The sequence below is a fragment of the Zootermopsis nevadensis genome, unplaced genomic scaffold (assembly GCF_977971745.1).
Source record: "Zootermopsis nevadensis isolate Lab colony 2312 unplaced genomic scaffold, Znev_1.0 Znev_ptg000028l, whole genome shotgun sequence".
Classification (NCBI taxonomy): Eukaryota; Metazoa; Arthropoda; class Insecta; order Blattodea; family Termopsidae; genus Zootermopsis; species Zootermopsis nevadensis.
Window position 1 is genome coordinate 20211055 of NW_028259160.1, and position 24770 is coordinate 20235824.

Genomic DNA, 24770 nt, shown 5'->3' on the forward strand with positions numbered 1-24770 from the left:
GTGAATCAGTGTGCCAGCCGGCATCATCGAATTAGCATTTGTTTCTTAGTTACGGGCGTTTTGGTAGTGCATTACACCGACCTTCCTGCGATTTCGGAATGGCGTGTGCATCAAATTTTGCCAAAGACTCGCCAAAACGGCTACGGAAACCTATGAAATGCTAAAGCAAGCATTTGGGGAGTCCGCAATGGGTCGTGCACAAACTTTTGTGTGGCATTCACGTTTTAAAAATGGCCGAACCTCTGTCGATGATGACGAGCGTTCTGGACGACCATCTTCGAGCACAACGCCCGAAAATGTTACGAAGATTCGGCAGGCCATTCACGAAGATTGACGTCGTACCATCAACGACTTGTGCGACATTGTTGGGATAGGCTATGGGACCTGTCAGCTGATTCTAAAGGAAGAACTCCACATGCGACGCATCATGACAACGCGCCAGCGCACACCGCCCTCAAAGTTCGGCAGTTTTTGGCCTCAAACACCATGGCCGTCATCCCGCACCCTCCTTATTCGCCGTGTGACTTCTTCCTCTTCCCAAAGATGAAAATTCAGCTAAAGTGAAGGAGATTTGAGACGATAGAAGAGATTCAGGCAGAATCGCAGATGGTGCTTGACAGGCTGACAAAGAAAGATTTCCAGGGATGCTTCCAGGCTTGGCAGCGGCGCTGGTATCGTTGTGTTCACTCAAAGGGGAACTACTTCGAGGGTGATGGTTGAATTTAATACCTGAGATAAGTGTACGGGTTTTTATATGCGCAGTCTGGAAACTATCCGATCGCACCTCGTAATTTCTTAAAAGTGACCAAACTTTGTAACTCGGAACGCTGATGAATCGAGTTATATTTTCTCTGAGTAAGACAGCTGTCTTCTGGGTGGCAGAGTTGTTTTGTTTTGTAAAATTTTACCAACGTTTCGGGGGTGATTGCTGCCTCCATCATCAGGGAGATAAGCACGCATCTCCGAAACGTCGGTAAACTTCTGCCAGAATACACGGCGATGCAAACCCACAAGACAGCCATCTGCATACTTGTCCCCGGAGAAACTCAAATCCTACTAAATGTATTTATTTATTTCAATTCTCGCCTTCAAATTATGTTTTTATCAACCTCGACTTCAATTTTGGCCTCAGAACTGCGAATCACTCAGTTTGCCTACATATTTGTATTATATACAGGGTGATTCAAAAGTATTTTTACAAACTTTGTGTGCGTGTTCCTGGATCAAAAGTAAGAAAAAAAATGTCCCTATGAACATGTGGTCGCAAATGCTTCTTTTTTTCAAAATAATAGCCCAAAATAAATAACTAAACTGCAAAAGCCAGTGTTAAAAGAGTATCTCTTATCTCAACTCTTATATACAGTAGAAGAATTTACATCTTTAGAATTGGGAATAGTTTAACATTCCCATGGGGCAGTACGACATAAAAACACTTGAATCCATTCTTAATAATCTTATTTCAAAAACTGACCAAAACATGAGTGCCGAAAAATCCTCTGCATCCATCACTAATCAAACCCTAGTCGTCACTTTTCTGACTGAGCTATCCTGGCTCCATTTATTATAGACACAAATGAAAAGAGGTTTTAAAATTATTTCTGAGCTCCTATGGATGATAATGCTCTTTATACGTGGGACAAACTAAAAGCAGATGTTAATGTTAACAAAGCAATAACTCATCAAGGCAAGATTAAAGTCACTCATTTCAAAATAAGACTCCCAAGAGCTGAATATGAACAAAATCATGCATAAATGATCCTAAGATCATGTTATCATTTTTCACGTGGAATGTGATTATTATAATCTCATATTTGGAGAAAAAGTCTTACGTGTGATATTAAGGATGAAGAAATTACTGAAGAATTTTTAATTTCTATTCATAATAATATCATTCTTTATGTTATTTCCTCTTAAAAACTAAATTTAATAAACTATCTTCACAACCATGGTTACTTAACAGCAATTGGCAGTGAAATTAGTAAAGTTAACCTTACAAATTCTCTATTTTTATTTCAAGAGTTCTAAAATTTTAATGTAGATGGTTTAATAAACAATGAGACATTAAAACTAATTAATTCTTCAAGATGTTCTGTTTGCAATGATCCAAATAATTTTGCAAAGCAAAAAGTGGCAATATCAATTAGCTAATTTAGGTTAGGTTTTCCAAACAACCAAAGCTGCAAATGAAACTTGGTAAAATCATACATGATATTGAAACCCTGACATCCTAGTTTATAATAAATATCGTGTAAATGAATTCAAAAACTTACCTAGCTACTGCACGAGCAGATCTGATGGTAGAGGAGTCAAATGCTTTTCCCCCAAAACCCGATAACACACCTGTGGAAATTAATATGGATGAAAAACAAAATTGACGTCTGTTAACAGATGATAAAAAGACCTGAACATCAAATTAACTTCTTTGCTTTAAGAATATATCATTAAAAAGATCCATATTCTATTATTTATGCTCTATATCAAGATAAACTTGGACTTTGAGCAGATATTTTGGCTACACAAAGCTCATATGATGCTCCTTCATCTACTGAACCAGAACCAAAAGAGTGTGACTGGCATAATATTAATATATTTTAATTGTAAATTAACTTAAGTACATATTTTATAAAAATGGTTTTTGGCACAGTTAATATAGAATAAATTACTTACAATAGTAAACCACAACTTATCACTGACTGTTTATTATTTTTACTGAATAGTTTTGAAAGTATTATTGTTATTTACCAAAGAATCTCCAGTGAAATAGTAATTTTCATAAGAGATAAAATGTACCTGATTGAGTATCATACCTTAAGACTTGTAAGCAGTAATCCTAAATCCATTTCTACATTAGGAATTACATAAATGCAAATTACATGCAAGGTAAACCTTTAATTTTTAAAATAATATTTATTACATGGAATTTGATGATTGTCAGTTTGAGGTTAAAAGTTATAAAATGATCTCCAGAATATTTCCTGGTATACCACCAAGTAAGAAAAGGCTTTTAGGTATAATAATGGTATATTATACTTCCTTAGGGAATTGCCAACTTTATGGACTTTCAGTTTTGAGGTTAAAATACTCAAAAATACCTTATTCATATGTAGAAATTCTTGAACAGCTGAAAAATCTTGTCTCAAAGTTATATGCACTGTCTTCTACAGATTGACACTACAAGCACAGTCAAAATTTGCAAAATATCCGTTTTTAACTCAATTACACTTGTCTCTAGTACGAGACTGAGATCACTAATTATGTTTTACTGCTAAGAAGAAATTAGAGATATTTTGATAATATGGCGGCACTCTACTCTTCCAACCAAGGAATTACGTTTAAGACTACGGTCGCTTGTCTAAATACCATACGAAGTTGTTGAAGTAAAGCGCATTCTCCTACATATACGTGAGAACTTGCGAAACCAATTCCTACGTCGAGATTTTAACCTGCATTATCAACAACGCAAATCTGTAAATCAAACACACCGTGCGACATCTGTCTGACAATTGACATACTACATGAAAGGTTAGAACATAGTCATAAAAGATGGAAGCATTATCCAGCCTTCCTGATAGATATTCTTGATGAGAGTGAACATCCGCTCTTTTCCCAACTGTCTGGGGAAATACTATTTTAATTATTTTATCATTTTCTAGGGGCGAACAAGATTTCTGAGTTGTTACACCATGTAGTCTTGTAGAAGTTTACCAGCGTTTCAGGAAGCTTTCAAATATGTAGTCTGCATTCAGACAGGAAATAATCACTTGCCTGTTAAATTATTTTTGAAGCGTGGGTATATTCTATTTGTGTCCAAAGTCGTTTCAGTTTACAAGAGATTCACAATCTAGGTCATGATTTTGTGGCTATAAAAAAAATTTAGATGGTGACCTTAGGAGCGATTAGTTACTGTCTGGGGGTCGTTATATATCCACAAGACCGCCGGCGTCACAGTCCATAAGACAGTGATCGATATTATTCGTTCTTAACTGCAAATAGCTCTGATTTAACTTGTGGCCAGCGTCATAACAGTATTTACAATTTCACTCACGCACGTTCTTAAGTATGTTGTAATAATTATGTAACTTTCTGGAGTAATTACGTGGGAATACGTGATACAAAGCTGGAGAGGGCAAACATACTGACGGATTTTAAGATAACCTAACAAGTTCGCAGAATACGAAGAAAATGTAATTATCTGATGACATGCACAAACAGTACGTGTGAGGATAAAACAGCCGGACTAAATATATGACGTTTTCCGGAGGAAAATTTGTTTAATCCGTTCCTTGCACAAGATTTTGCGACGTTAACCTTTCATATGAGCGTCGGTCTCACATAAAAGAACTGGATTCACTCTGAAGTCGATAAACATACCGGGCAGTAGCGCTGGGCGTCAGTCTCGGTTGTGGGCAAAAGAGGGTCATTCATGCTTACTCGTCAGCAGTGGTTCAGTCGCTTGCCTTTCCACCCGAACGCGGACTAAACCGAGCTCAGGGACTGATATAACTAGAGCATTCCAGACCGCGGGTATATTTAAAAACTGTAATCATTGCAGACTGATGATTCCTCGTGCCATATATCACTGCGCTGTGTATTCAAATAGTCCGCGAGTTCGTGAAACTGTAATGCACAGTACCATATTAACAATATTTGCCACTGGACCTTATTCTGATCTAATTAGAATCCATTTTAATATTATCCATCCATAAAGTCGCCACTGGACCTTATTCTGATCAAATTAGAATCCATTTTAATATTATCCATCCATAAAGTCGCCACTGGACCTTATTCTGATCAAATTAGAATCCATTTTAATATTATCCATCCATAAAGTCGCCACTGGACCTTATTCTGATCAAATTAGAATCCATTTTAATATTATCCATCCATAAAGTCGCCACTGGACCTTATTCTAATCTAATTAGAATCCATTTTAATATTATCCATCCATAAAGTCGCCACTGGACCTTATTCTGATCTAATTAGAATCCATTTTAATATTATCCATCCATAAAGTCGCCACTGGACCTCATTCTGATCTAATTAGAATCCATTTTAATATTATCCATCCATAAAGTCGCCACTGGACCTTATTCTGATCTAATTAGAATCCATTTTAATATTATCCATCAATAAAGTCGCCACTGGACCTTATTCTGATTTAATTAGAATCTATTTTAATATTATACATCCATAAAGTCGCCACTGGACCTTATTCTGATCTAAGTAGAATCCATTTTAATATTATCCATCAATAAAGTCGCCACTGGACCTTATTCTGATCAAATTAGAATCCATTTTAATATTATCCATCCATAAAGTCGCCACTGGACCTTATTCTGATCTAATTAGAATCCATTATAATATTATCCATCCATAAAGTCGCCACTGGACCTTATTCTGATCTAATTAGAATCCATTTTAATATCATCCATCCATAAAGTCGCCACTGGACCTTATTCTGATCTAATTAGAATCCATTTTAATATTATCCATCCATAAAGTCGCCACTGGACCTTATTCTGATCAAATTAGAATCCATTTTAATATTATACATCCATAAAGTCGCCACTGGACCTTATTCTGATCTAAGTAGAATCCATTTTAATATTATCCATCAATAAAGTCGCTACTGGACCTTATTCTGATCTAATTAAAATCCATTTTAATATTATCCATCAATAAAGTCGCCACTGGACCTTATTCTGATCTAATTAGAATCCATTTTAATATTATCCATCCATAAAGTCGCCACTGGACCTTATTCTGATCAAATTAGAATCCATTTTAATATTATCCATAAATAAAGTCGCCACTGGACCTTATTCTGATCTAATTAGAATCCATTTTAATATTATCCATCAATAAAGTCGCCACTGGACCTTATACTGATTTAATTAGAATCCATTTTAATATTATCCATCAATAAAGTCGCCACTGGACCTTATTCTGATTTAATTAGAATCCATTTTAATATTATACATCCATAAAGTCGCCACTGGACCTTATTCTGATCTAAGTAGAATCCATTTTAATATTATCCATCAATAAAGTCGCCACAGGACCTTATTCTGATCCAATTAGAATCCATTTTAATATTATCCATCAATAAAGTCGCCACTGGACCTTATTCTGATCTAATTAGAATCCATTTTAATATTATCCATCCATAAAGTCGCCACTGGACCTTATTCTGATCAAATTAGAATTTATTTTAATATTATCCATCCATAAAGTCGCCACTGGACCTTATTCTGATCTAATTAGAATCCATTTTAATATTATACATCCATAAAGTCGCCACTGGACCTTATTCTGATCTAAGTAGAATCCATTTTAATATTATCCATCCATAAAGTCGCCACTGGACCTTATTCTGATCAAATTAGAATCCATTTTAATATTATCCATCAATAAAGTCGCCATTGGACCTTATTCTGATTTAATTAGAATCCATTTTAATATTATACATCCATAAAGTCAACACTGGACCTTATTCTGATCTAAGTAGAATCCATTTTAATATTATCCAACCATAAAGTCGCCATTGGACCTTATTCTGATCTAATTAGAATCCATTTTAATATTATCCATCCATAAAGTCGCCACTGGACCTTATTCTGATCAAATTAGAATCCATTTTAATATTATCCATCAATAAAGTCGCCACTGGACCTTATTCTGATTTAATTAGAATCCATTTTAATATTATACATCCATAAAGTCAACACTGGACCTTATTCTGATCTAAGTAGAATCCATTTTAATATTATCCACCAATAAAGTCGCCACTGGACCTTATTCTGATCTAATTAGAATCCATTTTAATATTATCCATCTATAATGTCGCCACTGGACCTTATTCTGATCTAATTAGAATCCATTTTAATATTATCCATCCATAAAGTCGCCACTGGACCTTATTCTGATCTAATTAGAATCCATTTTAATATTATCCATCCATAAAGTCGCCACTGGACCTTATTCTGATCTAATTAGAATCCGTTTTAATATTATCCATCCATAAAGACGCCACTGGACCTTATTCTGATCAAATTAGAATCCATTTTAATATTATCCATCCATAAAGTCGCCACTGGACCTTATTCTGATCTAATTAGAATCCGTTTTAATATTATCCATCCATAAAGTCGCCACTGGACCTTATTCTGATCTAATTAGAATCCGTTTTAATATTATCCATCAATAAAGTCGCCACTGGACCTTATTCTCATCTAATTAGAATCCGTTTTAATATTATACATCCATAAAGTCGCCACTGGACCTTTTTCTGATCTAAGTAGAATCCATTTTAATATTATCCATCCATAAAGTCGCCACTGGACCTTATTCTGATCTAATTAGAATCCGTTTTAATATTATACATCCATAAAGTCGCCACTGGACCTTTTTCTGATCTAAGTAGAATCCATTTTAATATTATCCATCCATAAAGTCGCCACTGGACCTTATTCTGATCTAATTAGAATCCATTTTAATATTATCCATCCATAAAGTCGCCACTGGACCTTATTCTGATCTAATTAGAATCCGTTTTAATATTATCCATCAATAAAGTCGCCACTGGACTTCATTCTGATCTAATTATAATCCATTTTAATATTATCCATCCATAAAGTCGCCACTGCACCTCATTCTGATCTAAGTAGAATCCATTTTAATATTATCCATCCATAAAGTCGCCACTGGACCTTATTCTGATCTAATTAGAATCCGTTTTAATATTATCCATCCATAAAGTCGCCACTGGACCTTATTCTGATCTAATTAGAATCCGTTTTAATATTATCCATCCATAAAGTCGCCACTGGACCTTATTCTGATCTAAGTAGAATCCGTTTTAATATTATCCATCCATAAAGTCGCCACTGGACCTTATTCTGATCTAATTAGAATCCGTTTTAATATTATCCATCCATAAAGTCGCCACTGGACCTTATTCTGATCTAAGTAGAATCCATTTTAATATTATCCATCCATAAAGTCGCCACTGGACCTTATTCTGATCTAATTAGAATCCGTTTTAATATTATCAATCCATAAAGTCGCCACTGGACCTTATTCTGATCTAATTAGAATCCGTTTTAATATTATCCATCCATAAAGTCGCCACTGGACCTTATTCTGATCTAAGTAGAATCCGTTTTAATATTATCCATCCATAAAGTCGCCACTGGACCTTATTCTGATCTAATTAGAATCCGTTTTAATATTATACATCCATAAAGTCGCCACTGGACCTTATTCTGATCTAATTAGAATCCGTTTTAATATTATCCATCCATAAAGTCGCCACTGGACCTTATTCTGATCTAAGTAGAATCCATTTTAATATTATCCATCCATAAAGTCGCCACTGGACCTTATTCTGATCTAAGTAGAATCCATTTTAATATTATCCATCCATAAAGTCGCCATTGGACCTTATTCTGATCTAATTAAAATCCATTTTAATATTATCCATCCATAAAGTCGCCATTGGACCTTATTCTGATCTAATTAGAATCCGTTTTAATATTATCCATCCATAAAGTCGCCACTGGACCTTATTCTGATCTAAGTAGAATCCATTTTAATATTATCCATCCATAAAGTCGCCATTGGACCTTATTCTGATCTAATTAGAATCTATTTTAATATTATCCATCCATAAAGTCGCCACTGGACCTTATTCTGATCTAAGTAGAATCCATTTTAATATTATCCATCCATAAAGTCGCCATTGGACCTTATTCTGATCTAATTAGAATCTATTTTAATATTATCCATCCATAAAGTCGCCACTGGACCTTATTCTGATCTAATTATAATCCATTTTAATATTATCCAACCATAAAGTCGCCATTGGACCTTATTCTGATCTAATTAGAATCCATTTTAATATTATCCATCCATAAAGTCGCCACTGGACCTTATTCTGATCTAAGTAGAATCCATTTTAATATTATCCATCCATAAAGTCGCCATTGGACCTTATTCTGATCTAATTAGAATCCATTTTAATATTATCCAACCATAAAGTCGCCATTGGACCTTATTCTGATCTAATAAGAATCCATTTTAATATTATCCATCCATAATGTCGCCACTGGACCTTATTCTGATCTAATTAGAATCCATTTTAATATTATCCATCCATAAAGTCGCCACTGGACCTCATTCTGATCTAATTAGAATCCATTCTAATATTATCCATCCATAAAGTCGCCACTGGACCTTATTCTGATCTAAGTAGAATCCATTTTAATATTATCCATCCATAAAGTCGCCACTGGACCTTATTCTGATCTAAGTAGAATCCATTTTAATATTATCCATCCATAAAGTCGCCACTGGACCTTATTCTGATCTAAGTAGAATCCATTGTAATATTATCCATCCATTAAGTCGCCACTGGACCTTATTCTGATCTAATTAGAATCCATTTTAATATTATCCAACCATAAAGTCGCCATTGGACCTTATTCTGATCTAATTATAATCCATTTTAATATTATCCAACCATAAAGTCGCCACTGGACCTTATTCTGATCTAATTAGAATCCATTTTAATATTATCCAACCATAAAGTCGCCATTGGACCTTATTCTGATCTAATTAGAATCTATTTTAATATTATCCATCCATAAAGTCGCCACTGGACCTTATTCTGATCTAATTAGAATCCATTTTAATATTATCCAACCATAAAGTCGCCATTGGACCTTATTCTGATCTAATTATAATCCATTTTAATATTATCCAACCATAAAGTCGCCATTGGACCTTATTCTGATCTAATTAGAATCCATTTTAATATTATCCATCCATAAAGTCGCCACTGGACCTTATTCTGATCTAATTAGAATCCATTTTAATATTATCCAACCATAAAGTCGCCACTGGACCTTATTCTGATCTAATTAGAATCCATTTTAATATTATCCAACCACAAAGTCGCCATTGGACCTTATTCTGATCTAATTAGAATCCATTTTAATATTATCCAACCATAAAGTCGCCATTGGACCTTATTCTGATCTAATTATAATCCATTTTAATATTATCCAACCATAAAGTCGCCACTGGACCTTATTCTGATCTAATTATAATCCATTTTAATATTATCCAACCATAAAGTCGCCATTGGACCTTATTCTGATCTAATTAGAATCCATTTTAATATTATCCATCCATAAAGTCGCCACTGGACCTTATTCTGATCTAATTAGAATCCATTTTAATATTATCCTACCATAAAGTCGCCACTGGACCTTATTCTGATCTAATTAGAATCCATTTTAATATTATCCAACCATAAAGTCGCCACTGGACCTTATTCTGATCTAATTAGAATCCATTTTAATATTATCCAACCATAAAGTCGCCATTGGACCTTATTCTGATCTAATTAGAATCCATTTTAATATTATCCATCCATAATGTCGCCACTGGACCTTATTCTGATCTAATTAGAATCCATTTTAATATTATCCAACCATAAAGTCGCCATTGGACCTTATTCTGATCTAATTAGAATCCATTTTAATATAATCCATCCATAAAGTCGCCACTGGACCTTATTCTGATCTAATTAGAATCCATTTTAATATTATCCAACCATAAAGTCGCCATTGGACCTTATTCTGATCTAATTAGAATCCATTTTAATATTATCCAACCATAAAGTCGCCATTGGACCTTATTCTGATCTAATTAGAATCCATTTTAATATTATCCATCCATAATGTCGCCACTGGACCTTATTCTGATCTAATTAGAATCCATTTTAATATTATCCATCCATAAAGTCGCCACTGGACCTCATTCTGATCTAATTAGAATCCATTTTAATATTATCCATCCATAAAGTCGCCACTGGACCTTATTCTGATCTAATTAGAATCCATTTTAATATTATCCATCAATAAAGTCGCCACTGGACCTTATTCTGATTTAATTAGAATCTATTTTAATATTATACATCCATAAAGTCGCCACTGGACCTTATTCTGATCTAAGTAGAATCCATTTTAATATTATCCATCAATAAAGTCGCCACTGGACCTTATTCTGATCAAATTAGAATCCATTTTAATATTATCCATCCATAAAGTCGCCACTGGACCTTATTCTGATCTAATTAGAATCCATTATAATATTATCCATCCATAAAGTCGCCACTGGACCTTATTCTGATCTAATTAGAATCCATTTTAATATCATCCATCCATAAAGTCGCCACTGGACCTTATTCTGATCTAATTAGAATCCATTTTAATATTATCCATCCATAAAGTCGCCACTGGACCTTATTCTGATCAAATTAGAATCCATTTTAATATTATCCATCCATAAAGTCGCCACTGGACCTTATTCTGATCTAAGTAGAATCCATTTTAATATTATCCATCAATAAAGTCGCTACTGGACCTTATTCTGATCTAATTAAAATCCATTTTAATATTATCCATCAATAAAGTCGCCACTGGACCTTATTCTGATCTAATTAGAATCCATTTTAATATTATCCATCCATAAAGTCGCCACTGGACCTTATTCTGATCAAATTAGAATCCATTTTAATATTATCCATCCATAAAGTCGCCACTGGACCTTATTCTGATCTAATTAGAATCCATTTTAATATTATCCATCAATAAAGTCGCCACTGGACCTTATTCTGATTTAATTAGAATCCATTTTAATATTATCCATCAATAAAGTCGCCACTGGACCTTATTCTGATTTAATTAGAATCCATTTTAATATTATACATCCATAAAGTCGCCACTGGACCTTATTCTGATCTAAGTAGAATCCATTTTAATATTATCCATCAATAAAGTCGCCACAGGACCTTATTCTGATCTAATTATAATCCATTTTAATATTATCCATCCATAAAGTCGCCACTGGACCTCATTCTGATCTAATTAGAATCCATTCTAATATTATCCATCCATAATGTCGCCACTGGACCTTATTCTGATCTAATTAGAATCCATTTTAATATATCCATCCATAAAGTCGCCACTGGACCTCATTCTGATCTAATTATAATCCATTTTAATATATCCATCCATTAAGTCGCCACTGGACCTTATTCTGATCTAATTAGAATCCATTTTAATATATCCATCCATTAAGTCGCCACTGGACCTTATTCTGATCTAATTATAATCCATTTTAATATTATCCATCCATAAAGTCGCCACTGGACCTTATTCTGATCTAATTAGAATCCATTTTAATATATCCATCCATAATGTCGCCACTGGACCTTATTCTGATCTAATTAGAATCCATTTTAATATTATCCATCCATAAAGTCGCCACTGGACCTCATTCTGATCTAATTAGAATCCATTTTAATATATCCATCCATAATGTCGCCACTGGACCTTATTCTGATCTAATTAGAATCCATTTTAATATATCCATCCATTAAGTCGCCACTGGACCTTATTCTGATCTAATTAGAATCCATTTTAATATTATCCATCCATAAAGTCGCCACTGGACCTTATTCTGATCTAATTAGAATCCATTTTAATATATCCATCCATTAAGTCGCCACTGGACCTTATTCTGATCTAATTAGAATCCATTTTAATATTATCCATCCATAAAGTCGCCACTGGACCTCATTCTGATCTAATTAGAATCCATTTTAATATATCCATCCATAATGTCGCCACTGGACCTTATTCTGATCTAATTAGAATCCATTTTAATATATCCATCCATTAAGTCGCCACTGGACCTTATTCTGATCTAATTATAATCCATTTTAATATTATCCAACCATAAAGTCGCCATTGGACCTTATTCTGATCTAATTATAATCCATTTTAATATTATCCAACCATAAAGTCGCCATTGGACCTTATTCTGATCTAATTAGAATCCATTTTAATATTATCCATCCATAAAGTCGCCACTGGACCTTATTCTGATCTAATTAGAATCCATTTTAATATTATCCAACCATAAAGTCGCCACTGGACCTTATTCTGATCTAATTATAATCCATTTTAATATTATCCAACCATAAAGTCGCCATTGGACCTTATTCTGATCTAATTAGAATCCATTTTAATATTATCCATCCATAATGTCGCCACTGGACCTTATTCTGATCTAATTAGAATCCATTTTAATATATCCATCCATAAAGTCGCCACTGGACCTCATTCTGATCTAATTAGAATCCATTTTAATATTATCCATCCATAAAGTCGCCACTGGACCTTATTCTGATCTAAGTAGAATCCATTTTAATATTATCCATCCATAAAGTCGCCACTGGACCTTATTCTGATCTAATTAGAATCCATTTTAATATTATCCATCCATAAAATCGCCACTGGACCTTATTCTGATCTAAATAGAATCCATTTTAATATTATCCATCCATAAAGTCGCCACTGGACCTTATTCTGATCTAATTAGAATCCTGCGTCTTCCAAGTGATTTAATCTTTTTCGCGTTTAAAGCTGTCATGATTTTTCTCGTTTTCTCCTTGTGACGTCAGTCCACATTCTGTCCTTGGCAGATTCTTCCTGTAGAATCGACGTAGACACACGTCCTTTCTTACGATGTAGAGTCACTACTGTGAGAGTGGAAACCGACCCGTCGCCATTGCTGGTACTACATCTCGATCCTTATCTGGGGAACTTCAACAGCACTCGGTCGCGTAATGAAGTCTGCATCTTCAAATACTTGACCTTTCAAAAAAAAAAAAAGTGGTTCATATTCCGTCAAGAACACAACAAAACATAATTTTACCACCGCAATCAACGCCATCTTTTATTATCTGATGGAATATGACGACGTATAAATTGATTGAACTTTGCCAATTTTTAAGCGGATATTAACATTTAAAATTATTCATTATCTGCACTTTTTCCATCGTCCTTGTTTATAAAGACGAAACCACGACGTTTCGGAAATAGAGTGTTTCCAAAACGTCGTGGTTTCTTCTTTTTTAAACAAGGTAGCAGCAGGATAGCCCGTTATACAATATAATTAATAAAAAATATGTATCTTTGTCTATGCAGGACGTTATCCAAAAATCTTACATTTCAACAATTAATTTATTGTGACGCATTCGGACAGTCACTGCGTGAAATCTACCTGTTGGTGTTTTCGAGAAGGCGGTGGACGAAAGGAGAGGTTTTTTCGGAATCAGCCGAACAGTTCTCAGGGCTACATAGGATACGAATTTTTTTCGTTGAATAATAATCATGATCACGCATCTCGGAGTATTCGAAGGGCCGTGGACGTCACGACCTCCTCCTGGATTCGGTCTGTAACAGAAGAAAGAGTTTTACAAGTCGATGTTACGGCGCAGAATCGTGACGTCACAGGTTTCTTTACTACGAGGCCTTTCCATCTGTATTCCATCTTTTTTCCGTTACCTACATTCACCACCTTTTCGAGATAAATTTTCACGACCCTCACAAATTACCATGGCGTCCGAGTTTTAGCTGGTTTGCTATGTACAGGCTAAGAACCACTGTCATAGAGCTCATTTTGAAATGTATCTCGCGCACCTGATAATTCCTCATGACCGTTATCTTTTAAAAATAAACTCTGAATAATCGCATGTACGTCTCACGTGACAGACCGAAACATTTCACCGTCTGTATAAGGGAATAATAGCAGTGAAGTGCTGTAGTTGGTTTGCTGTGCGCAGGTGTGGATTTTTGGCGATGTTTGGTGTTCCATCTGGCTGGCTGTGGACGTGTGGATGTGCACGGCCTCCATCCTGAACCTGTGCGCCATCTCTCTGGACCGCTACGTAGCAGTGACGCGTCCAGTAACGTATCCCAGCATCATGTCCTCTGGCAGGGCGAAGTTGCTCATCGCAGGTAAACAACCACAACCCTCCACTGACACCTCCCCCGCCGCTCTGACCGGATTCACTTCAAGGTTATACTCAAGTTCAAAGAGTAAAGAAAGGTAAAGCCGTCCCATTATACGCCATGTAGGCGATTGGGGGGAGAGTTAGTATAGTTGCTATTGATTCTAGACTTCGGCACTAGATGGGGTTAGTGGTTAGCGTCACTCCCCGGCCGGCTTTACCGCCGGGAAAGGACCCCGGTACCAATTGAACAGGAGGATGGGTGGGCCCCAGAGACGGTCCGGACGCAGAGGCTTGAGGAAACGTCGGGAATCAAACCTAAAACGTCGTGCAGTCCGCGGTCAGTCACTACCCTGAATTTTCCGCAAGATCTAATACCCATAAGATGACGACAGAGGTTTGAAAGTTCTTGCGACCTGAGCTTGAACCATCGGCTTCTTGGACGAACGACATTTAGAAAAATATCCAGTAGCGAATTGTCTGCTGTATATACTCGTGGACAACTCGACAGTTGTTCTTCTCCAAATTAAATTAATGTACTAGGACAAACAATTCCCCGAAGGCTACTCATTTCAAATATGGCTGTCGCCTGGGTTGTACTACCGTATAGTCTGGTAGAAATTAACGAACGTTTCAGAGGTTCTTGTCGCCTCCATCATCAGGGCGATTAGTAAGCAGCGCGCATAGAACTAATTTGAGACGCAGGAAACAGCCTTGATCGGACAACGAAACACCTTCCAAAAGATGTTTAAGGGCGGAGACGTGCTCAAGCCTCGGTCCCTTACCAGGGCACACAATTTCTACGTACGTAACGCGTTCCTGCAAATGGTAAACAGAAGACTGTCATGGAGGAAGGACTTTACTTTTTAAATTAGGAATGACGGCTGTGACTGCTGATGGGGGAAGTATATCCGGTCACAAAACCTGTCCTTTGTGAGAAGGAATTTGACGGGATGGCTCTCTGGGCTTTGAATCCAGAAGTCCTGTGATCGTTTCGGGTGATGGACCCTGCGAGTTATGGGGGAAATCAATTCTGATGAAGGCTTATGTGATTGCAGAAGGCGGGTCGCACCCCTCTTAAGTTATATATTCGTATTTTAATTACACGTCAGAAAGACCACGGAATACCTCAGCAGGGATAGACGAGTAGTCCTACACCACTCGTTGTATTTTTAGGGACTAGGCCGGCCTCCTGAGCAACTGGGTGTGATCCGTGTCCTTCGCGTTGAGGACACCCAAAGAAACTTACAGACAGAAAGTCTCCGATCAATCGATGACCTTTCTGATCAAACCTCCAAACCAAAGAGCATGGATAAGATCGGGCGAGGACCATAGACTGACTGATTCCCATATCTCAAAGCAGATTCAACGCCCTCGGCTTCCTAATGACACTGATGACGGAGGCAGAAGGGACCTCTAAAATGTCTACCAGACTGCACGGCGTTGCAACCCAGAAGACAGTCAACTTCGTACTTACTGTTGTGAGAATCTCAAATCATGCATTTTGCTTCAGGCTTCGACTTCGAGTCTAATTATCTCCGTAAATCGATTTCCAGTCCGAAAGCCCGATTCCTTTTTAAATTCGTAAATCAGATATAATGAGTTCGCTTAACTGCAAGTATGTAATCGCTGTTCCATTTGGCAGCCTCGGCGTAAATATTTCAGTGAAGGATTTATGACTTAGCTACTTTTGGTAAGCGATATTGCCCATCTCAGCGGTTCGCTTTGAGTGATAAGAAGATAAATCTCAGCTACGGATACAAATTTTACACCTCGCTAAGTGAACAGCTATCTTAACCTCTTCCCTGAATATTTACAGTAAAACAAATGTCATTTAGGAAACTAAATTATAATAAGACGTCTGATTTCTGCAGTGAAATGTATCCTCAAATTTTTAGGAAATCGGTGAAAATAAAGTGTTTAAAGCCTGTCTGAAAAGTATTTTCACAACACTGTAAAGAGAAATGCCAAGAGACTTTTTCTCCGTCTTTCGGATTACGTAATGGACACGCCGTGTCACCCGTCAGGTTAGGTGACAGCGAAACAGCGAGAGCATTTCTTAGCGAAAAAAGCTCGAACATTTCGGACAAAGTTTTCCGTTGGCCTTGTTGGACAATTTTAAGGCTGCACAAACCAGAAACGAGACACTAAAGTCAGGGAAGACGGGCTGGAAGGTACAGTTTCGATAACCGATCGAGACCTTTCTTCACTCTGCGGGGATCATCTAATCTTTTTGCCTCCAGATTTTCAAACTTAAGGGCTGGCGAAGAATGAAACTCCAACGAAATTCAAATTTTAAACATTTGTGACATTTATACTGCATTTAAGTTCAGATTCTTATTTAGGATTTCAGGTTTTCACAGCGGTGAGTCTTAAGATTGCTTGTCTTCTGGGTTGTTGCGTCGTGTAGTCTAGAACAGTGGTATTAAACCTGGGGTACGCGTGCCCCCGGGGGTACGCGAAGACATCTTAAGGGGTGAAATTTAAAAAAAAAATATTTTATGACAAACACTGAATAATCAGTAATATAATTTATTTTAGATGTAGATTATATGCTATATATAACTTGAATTGTACACTAACAACTTTGGGGGGTACAAAGTTGAAGAGAAATTATATCTGGGGGTACGCGAAAAAAAAGGTTGAATACCATCGGTCCAGAAGATTTCCACCAACGTTTCAGAGGTCATACTGCCTCCGTCATCAGGGCGCCCTGATGACGGAGGGAGCATGACCTCTGAAACGTTGGTAAACATCTGCCATACTACACGGCGCAACAACCCAGAAGACAGAAATCTTCATACTCTGATGACGGAGGCAGTATGACCTCTGAAACGTCGGTAAACATCTACCAGACTACACAGCGCAACAACCCAGAAGACAGAAATCTTCATACTCTGATGACGGAGGCAGTATGACCTCTGAAACGTCGGTAAACATCTACGAGACTACACAGCGCAACAACCCAAAGATAGAAATCTTCATACTCTGATGATGGAGGCAGTATGACCTCTGAAACGTTGGTTAACATCGACCAGACTACACAGCGCAACAACCCAGAAGACAGAAATCTTCATACTCATCGCCCTGATGATGAAGGCAGTATGACCTCTGAAACGTTGGTTAACATCGACCAGACTACACAGCGCAACAACCCAGAAGACAGAAATCTTCATACTCTGATGACGGAGGCAGTATGACCTCTGAAACGTTGGTTAACATCGACCAGACTACACAGCGCAACAACCCAGAAGACAGAAATCTTCATACTCATCGCCCTGATGATGAAGGCAGTATGACCTCTGAAACGTTGGTTAACATCGACCAGACTACACAGCGCAACAACCCAGAAGACAGCAATCTTCATACTCATCGCCCTGATGACGGAGGCAGTATGACCTCAGAAACGTTGGTAAACATCGACCAGACTACACAGCGCAACAACCCAGAAGACAGAAATCGTCATACTCATCGCCCTGATGATGGAGGCAGTATGACCTCTGAAACGTTGGTAAACATCGACCAGACTACACAGCGCAACAACCCAGAAGACAGAAATCTTCATACTCATCGCCCTGATGACGGAGGCAGTATGAACTCTGAAACGTTGGTTAGCATCGACCAGACTACACAGCGCAACAACCCAGAAGACAGCAATCTTCATACTCATCGCCCTGATGACGGAGGCAGTATGACCTCAGAAACGTTGGTAAACATCGACCAGACTACACAGCGCAACAACCCAGAAGACAGAAATCTTCATACTCATCGCCCTGATGACGGAGGCAGTATGACCTCTGAAACGTTGGTAAACATCGACCAGACTACACAGCGCAACAACCCAGAAGACAGAAATCGTCATACTCATCGCCCTGATGATGGAGGCAGTATGACCTCTGAAACGTTGGTAAACATCGACCAGACTACACAGCGCAACAACCCAGAAGACAGAAATCTTCATACTCATCGCCCTGATGACGGAGGCAGTATGAACTCTGAAACGTTGGTTAGCATCGACCAGACTACACAGCGCAACAACCCAGAAGACAGAAATCTTCATACTCATCGCCCTGATGACGGAGGCAGTATGAACTCTGAAACGTTGGTTAGCATCGACCAGACTACACAGCGCAACAACCCAGAAGACAGCAATCTTCATACTCATCGCCCTGATGACGGAGGCAGTATGACCTCAGAAACGTTGGTAAACATCGACCAGACTACACAGCGCAACAACCCAGAAGACAGAAATCGTCATACTCATCGCCCTGATGATGGAGGCAGTATGACCTCTGAAACGTTGGTAAACATCGACCAGACTACACAGCGCAACAACCCAGAAGACAGAAATCTTCATACTCATCGCCCTGATGACGGAGGCAGTATGAACTCTGAAACGTTGGTTAGCATCGACCAGACTACACAGCGCAACAACCCAGAAGACAGAAATCTTCATACTCATCGCCCTGATGACGGAGGCAGTATGAACTCTGAAACGTTGGTTAGCATCGACCAGACTACACAGCGCAACAACCCAGAAGACAGCAATCTTCATACTCATCGCCCTGATGACGGAGGCAGTATGACCTCAGAAACGTTGGTAAACATCGACCAGACTACACAGCGCAACAACCCAGAAGACAGAAATCGTCATACTCATCGCCCTGATGATGGAGGCAGTATGACCTCTGAAACGTTGGTAAACATCGACCAGACTACACAGCGCAACAACCCAGAAGACAGAAATCTTCATACTCATCGCCCTGATGACGGAGGCAGTATGAACTCTGAAACGTTGGTTAGCATCGACCAGACTACACAGCGCAACAACCCAGAAGACAGCAATCTTCATACTCATCGCCCTGATGACGGAGGCAGTATGACCTCAGAAACGTTGGTAAACATCGACCAGACTACACAGCGCAACAACCCAGAAGACAGAAATCGTCATACTCATCGCCCTGATGATGGAGGCAGTATGACCTCTGAAACGTTGGTAAACATCGACCAGACTACACAGCGCAACAACCCAGAAGACAGAAATCTTCATACTCTGATGACGGAGGCAGTATGACCTCTGAAACGTTGGTTAACATCGACCAGACTACACAGCGCAACAACCCAGAAGACAGAAATCGTCATACTCATCGCCCTGATGATGGAGGCAGTATGACCTCTGAAACGTTGGTAAACATCGACCAGACTACACAGCGCAACAACCCAGAAGACAGAAATCTTCATACTCATCGCCCTGATGACGGAGGCAGTATGACCTCTGAAACGTTGGTTAACATCGACCAGACTACACAGCGCAACAACCCAGAAGACGGAAATCTTCATACTCATAGCACTGATGATGGAGGCAGTATGACCTCTGAAACGTTGGTTAACATCGACCAGACTACACAGCGCAACAACCCAGAAGACAGAAATCTTCATACTCTGATGACGGAGGCAGTATGACCTCTGAAACGTTGGTTAACATCGACCAGACTACACAGCGCAACAACCCAGAAGACAGAAATCGTCATACTCATCGCCCTGATGATGGAGGCAGTATGACCTCTGAAACGTTGGTAAACATCGACCAGACTACACAGCGCAACAACCCAGAAGACAGAAATCTTCATACTCATCGCCCTGATGACGGAGGCAGTATGACCTCTGAAACGTTGGTTAACATCGACCAGACTACACAGCGCAACAACCCAGAAGACGGAAATCTTCATACTCATAGCACTGATGATGGAGGCAGTATGACCTCTGAAACGTTGGTTAACATCGACCAGACTACACAGCGCAACAACCCAGAAGACGGAAATCTTCATACTCATAGCACTGATGATGGAGGCAGTATGACCTCTGAAACGTTGGTAAACATCGACCAGACTACACAGCGCAACAACCCAGAAGACAGAAATCTTCATACTCATCGCCCTGATGACGGAGGCAGTATGACCTCTGAAACGTTGGTTAACATCGACCAGACTACACAGCGCAACAACCCAGAAGACAGCAATCTTCATACTCATCGCCCTGATGACGGAGGCAGTATGACCTCAGAAACGTTGGTAAACATCGACCAGACTACACAGCGCAACAACCCAGAAGACAGAAATCGTCATACTCATCGCCCTGATGATGGAGGCAGTATGACCTCTGAAACGTTGGTAAACATCGACCAGACTACACAGCGCAACAACCCAGAAGACAGCAATCTTCATACTCATCGCCCTGATGACGGAGGCAGTATGACCTCAGAAACGTTGGTAAACATCGACCAGACTACACAGCGCAACAACCCAGAAGACAGCAATCTTCATACTCATCGCCCTGATGACGGAGGCAGTATGACCTCAGAAACGTTGGTTAACATCGACCAGACTACACAGCGCAACAACCCAGAAGACAGCAATCTTCATACTCATCGCCCTGATGACGGAGGCAGTATGACCTCTGAAACGTTGGTTAACATCGACCAGACTACACAGCGCAACAACCCAGAAGACAGAAATCGTCATACTCATCGCCCTGATGATGGAGGCAGTATGACCTCTGAAACGTTGGTAAACATCGACCAGACTACACAGCGCAACAACCCAGAAGACAGCAATCTTCATACTCATCGCCCTGATGACGGAGGCAGTATGACCTCAGAAACGTTGGTAAACATCGACCAGACTACACAGCGCAACAACCCAGAAGACAGAAATCTTCATACTCTGATGACGGAGGCAGTATGACCTCTGAAACGTTGGTTAACATCGACCAGACTACACAGCGCAACAACCCAGAAGACAGAAATCTTCATACTCTGATGACGGAGGCAGTATGACCTCTGAAACGTTGGTTAACATCGACCAGACTACACAGCGCAACAACCCAGAAGACAGAAATCTTCATACTCTGATGACGGAGGCAGTATGACCTCTGAAACGTTGGTTAACATCGACCAGACTACACAGCGTAACAACCCAGAAGACAGAAATCTTCAGATTGTTATTGTAATCAGATTAGTGAACACTTGTGTTCAGTGATGAAACAGATAACTTCTTTGCCCTCTGATGGATGACGCTAAGAGCAGCGGATGTTCCCCTAACATTTCCCGTCAGGCCATGCCACAGCCAGTCTGGATGCTTCCAGAACACAGCCCCAGGGACAGATGCACTCAGGCCCGATTCTCCGGTTTGCTTCGACAGAATCCTGCAGCTTCCCATCCCACTTACCAACAGCGGAAACAGGAAGATTGCTCAATAACATCTATTGACGACTACACGACGCGTCCTAGCGAGCGAAGCAGAGATTTCATTAGCACTGCCCCCTTCTCTGGCGACTGGCACAGGCGGATCTCGCAGATAAATTCACATCCAGCGTCTGGTCGGACTGATGTCACGTTCTGTGCCTCTCTCTCTCTCTTTCGATGGATGAGGGTTTTTTTTTCATGTTTACGTCTGGCTCTACAAATAATTCCATAAATTTATTCACCTCAGTTCTCAGACTGTCACCGTCATAACCTCTTCCTGATTTAAAGAACCGCGCTTAGCCATCTTGAATTATCTTCATATACGAAAGCAGAAATATCACTCATTTTTCGTCCGAGATTCTTTGAAAAAGTCGTAATTAATTTTGACTCTTGTTGATTAAACAAAATTGGAAAACTCAAGTCGGTTCTGGAGTATACAAAGTTAGGGCTTGGTTTGTTGATTCATTATTTATCAGAAGCTAGTTGCTGAAAGTACAGTATAAATTGATTCAGAGGGCATTGGCTGCTTTTACGCTATACGAGGTGCGATCGAAAGGTTTCAAGACTGCGCGTATAAAAACCCGTACACTTATCTCAGGTATTAAATTCATCCATCACCCTCGAAGTAGTTCCCCTGGGAGTGAACACAACGATCCCAGCGCCGCTGCCAAGCCTGGAAGCATCCCTGGAAATCTTTCTTTGTCAGCCTGTCAAGCACCATCTGCGATTCTGCCTGAATCTCTTCTATCGTCTCAAATATCCTTCCCTTTAGCTGAATTTTTATCTTTGGGAAGAGGAAGAAGTCACACGGCGAATAAGGAGAGTGCGGGATGACGGCCATGGTGTTTGAGGCCAAAAACTGCCGAACTTTGAGGGCAGTGTGCGCTGGCGCGTTGTCATGATGCGTCGCATGTGGAGTTCTTCCTTTAGAATAAGCTGACAGGTCCCATAGCCTATCCCAACAATATCGCACAAGTCGTTGATGGTACGACGTCGATCTTCGTGAATGGCCTGCCGAATCTTCGTAACATTTTCGGGCGTTGTGCTGGAAGATGGTCGTCCAGAACGCTCGTCATCATCGACAGAGGTTCGGCCATTTTTAAAACGTGAATGCCACACAAAAGTTTGTGCACGACCCATTGCGGACTCCCCAAATGCTTGCTTTAGCATTTCATAGGTTTCCGTAGCCGTTTTGGCGAGTCTTTGGCAAAATTTGATGCACACGCCATTCCGAAATCGCAGGAGGGTCGGTGTAATGCACTACCAAAACGCCCGTAACTAAGAAACAAATGCTAATTCGATGATGCCGGCTGGCACACTGATTCACTATGAATGTAGGCCGCACCCCCTAGCGGCAGAAGCTCGTACTACATCCGGTTCGCCCTCTATTGACACAGTCTTGAAACTTTCCGATCGCACCTCGTATCATAAGACTACTAAAAATATGCAGAAATTCCTATTAACCTGTTAATATAAACTGTTATTCATAAAAACTACTTTAATTTTAACTTTAGAAACAATGCTTTCATAATGTCCTCTCAACGACTGTGGATCGATAGACGTACACGGAATGTACGTACAGTCATGGGATTTAATCCTGACTGGGTCAAATTATTCCATCATTTCATGCAATAGCCACGTTATTGTCTTGCATTATACAAATAATTACGAATAACTTTGGATATTTTTCGAAGATCTATTACCGTAGATCATTTCTATAGTACATATTTCGTGGCGCTGATCTCGCTATCACGTGGCAAGTGCTGTAATCTTCATCAATATACATCCAGCTGTTCTCGAGTTAAAGAATGCAGAGACACGTACTCGGTCATCCATGCCTTCGTTATTTTTCGTGCATTTCATTAGACAACGCTCATGAGGCTACATGCTCTATTAACCAACAACATTAACTTCCCTGTATTATGACAGAATCTGAAAATAGTTTCGCACAATCTCTGTATAAATTCAACGCCTCCTCGCTTTTGCTGTTGATGATTTCGAAATGCCTGTCTCTTGTGCGAGCTGTCTCAGTAGTTTCTGTGGTGTGCGCCCCAACCTAGGCCTTGCTACGTCTAGATCGTCTTCAAGCATGACGTTTTCTAGCAGGCTTCTTATCCAGAAGTGACTTAGTCCTGACTTTATGAAGACGTTCAGGGATGCCCGTTGTTATCACGGGAAATTCTCTCCGACACTTACTTCTAACATCACATTTTACATACGATTCACACAGAAAAACACGCCGTTAAACATTTCATCGAAGCAGACCCACAGACAGACACGACAAGAACCACAACTTCATTAGATGTTAGCTGTACGTAATTTTAGCGGCAGATGTTTTTAGCGTTTGGCGATGAGTCATGCAGCTCCTCCCGGGGACCCGAGATGAGAGTGTTGCCTGCGAACGCACAAGCTGTAGGATTTCTTCGTAACGTGGGCGAGTGACTCTCCATCGTGTTCCAGGTGTCTGGGTGTTGAGTTTCGTGATCTGCTTCCCCCCTTTGGTGGGCTGGAAGGACAAGAGGGACTCTCAGGCCCACAGCAACTTCATATCATCTCGCTCAGCCAGTTCGCCTCTGCAGGTAAGGAACATTACGACAGACCCCGAATGCCCCCAGTTGTGAGGTTAAGGAAGACATAACAAATTATTTTTTCAGTAATTCG

At 39.3% G+C, this 24770-nt stretch overlaps 1 protein-coding gene and 1 long non-coding RNA gene across 3 annotated transcripts in view; one reads left to right on the forward strand and one right to left on the reverse strand.

Moving 5' to 3' along the window:
• The window catches only part of LOC110826950 (uncharacterized), a 76309-nt gene extending 72841 nt beyond the window's left edge, over positions 1–3468 (reverse strand). Inside the window, exons 1-2 of the long non-coding RNA XR_002542176.2 lie at positions 3093–3468; positions 2271–2340 (exon numbers count right to left, since the gene is read on the reverse strand). This is a non-coding gene — a long non-coding RNA (uncharacterized LOC110826950). The remainder of the gene's footprint in view (positions 1–2270; positions 2341–3092) is intronic.
• Oamb (Octopamine receptor in mushroom bodies) overlaps positions 1–24770 on the forward strand; it is a 109910-nt gene that overhangs the window by 79346 nt on the left and 5794 nt on the right. The window contains exons 3-4 of one of the 2 annotated variants that reach the window (XM_087357828.1): positions 14681–14873; positions 24570–24688. In XM_087357828.1, coding sequence (XP_087213954.1) covers positions 14681–14873; positions 24570–24688 — 312 coding nt within the window. The remainder of the gene's footprint in view (positions 1–14680; positions 14874–24569; positions 24689–24770) is intronic. The other variant, XM_022058098.2, reaches the window with a different exon arrangement.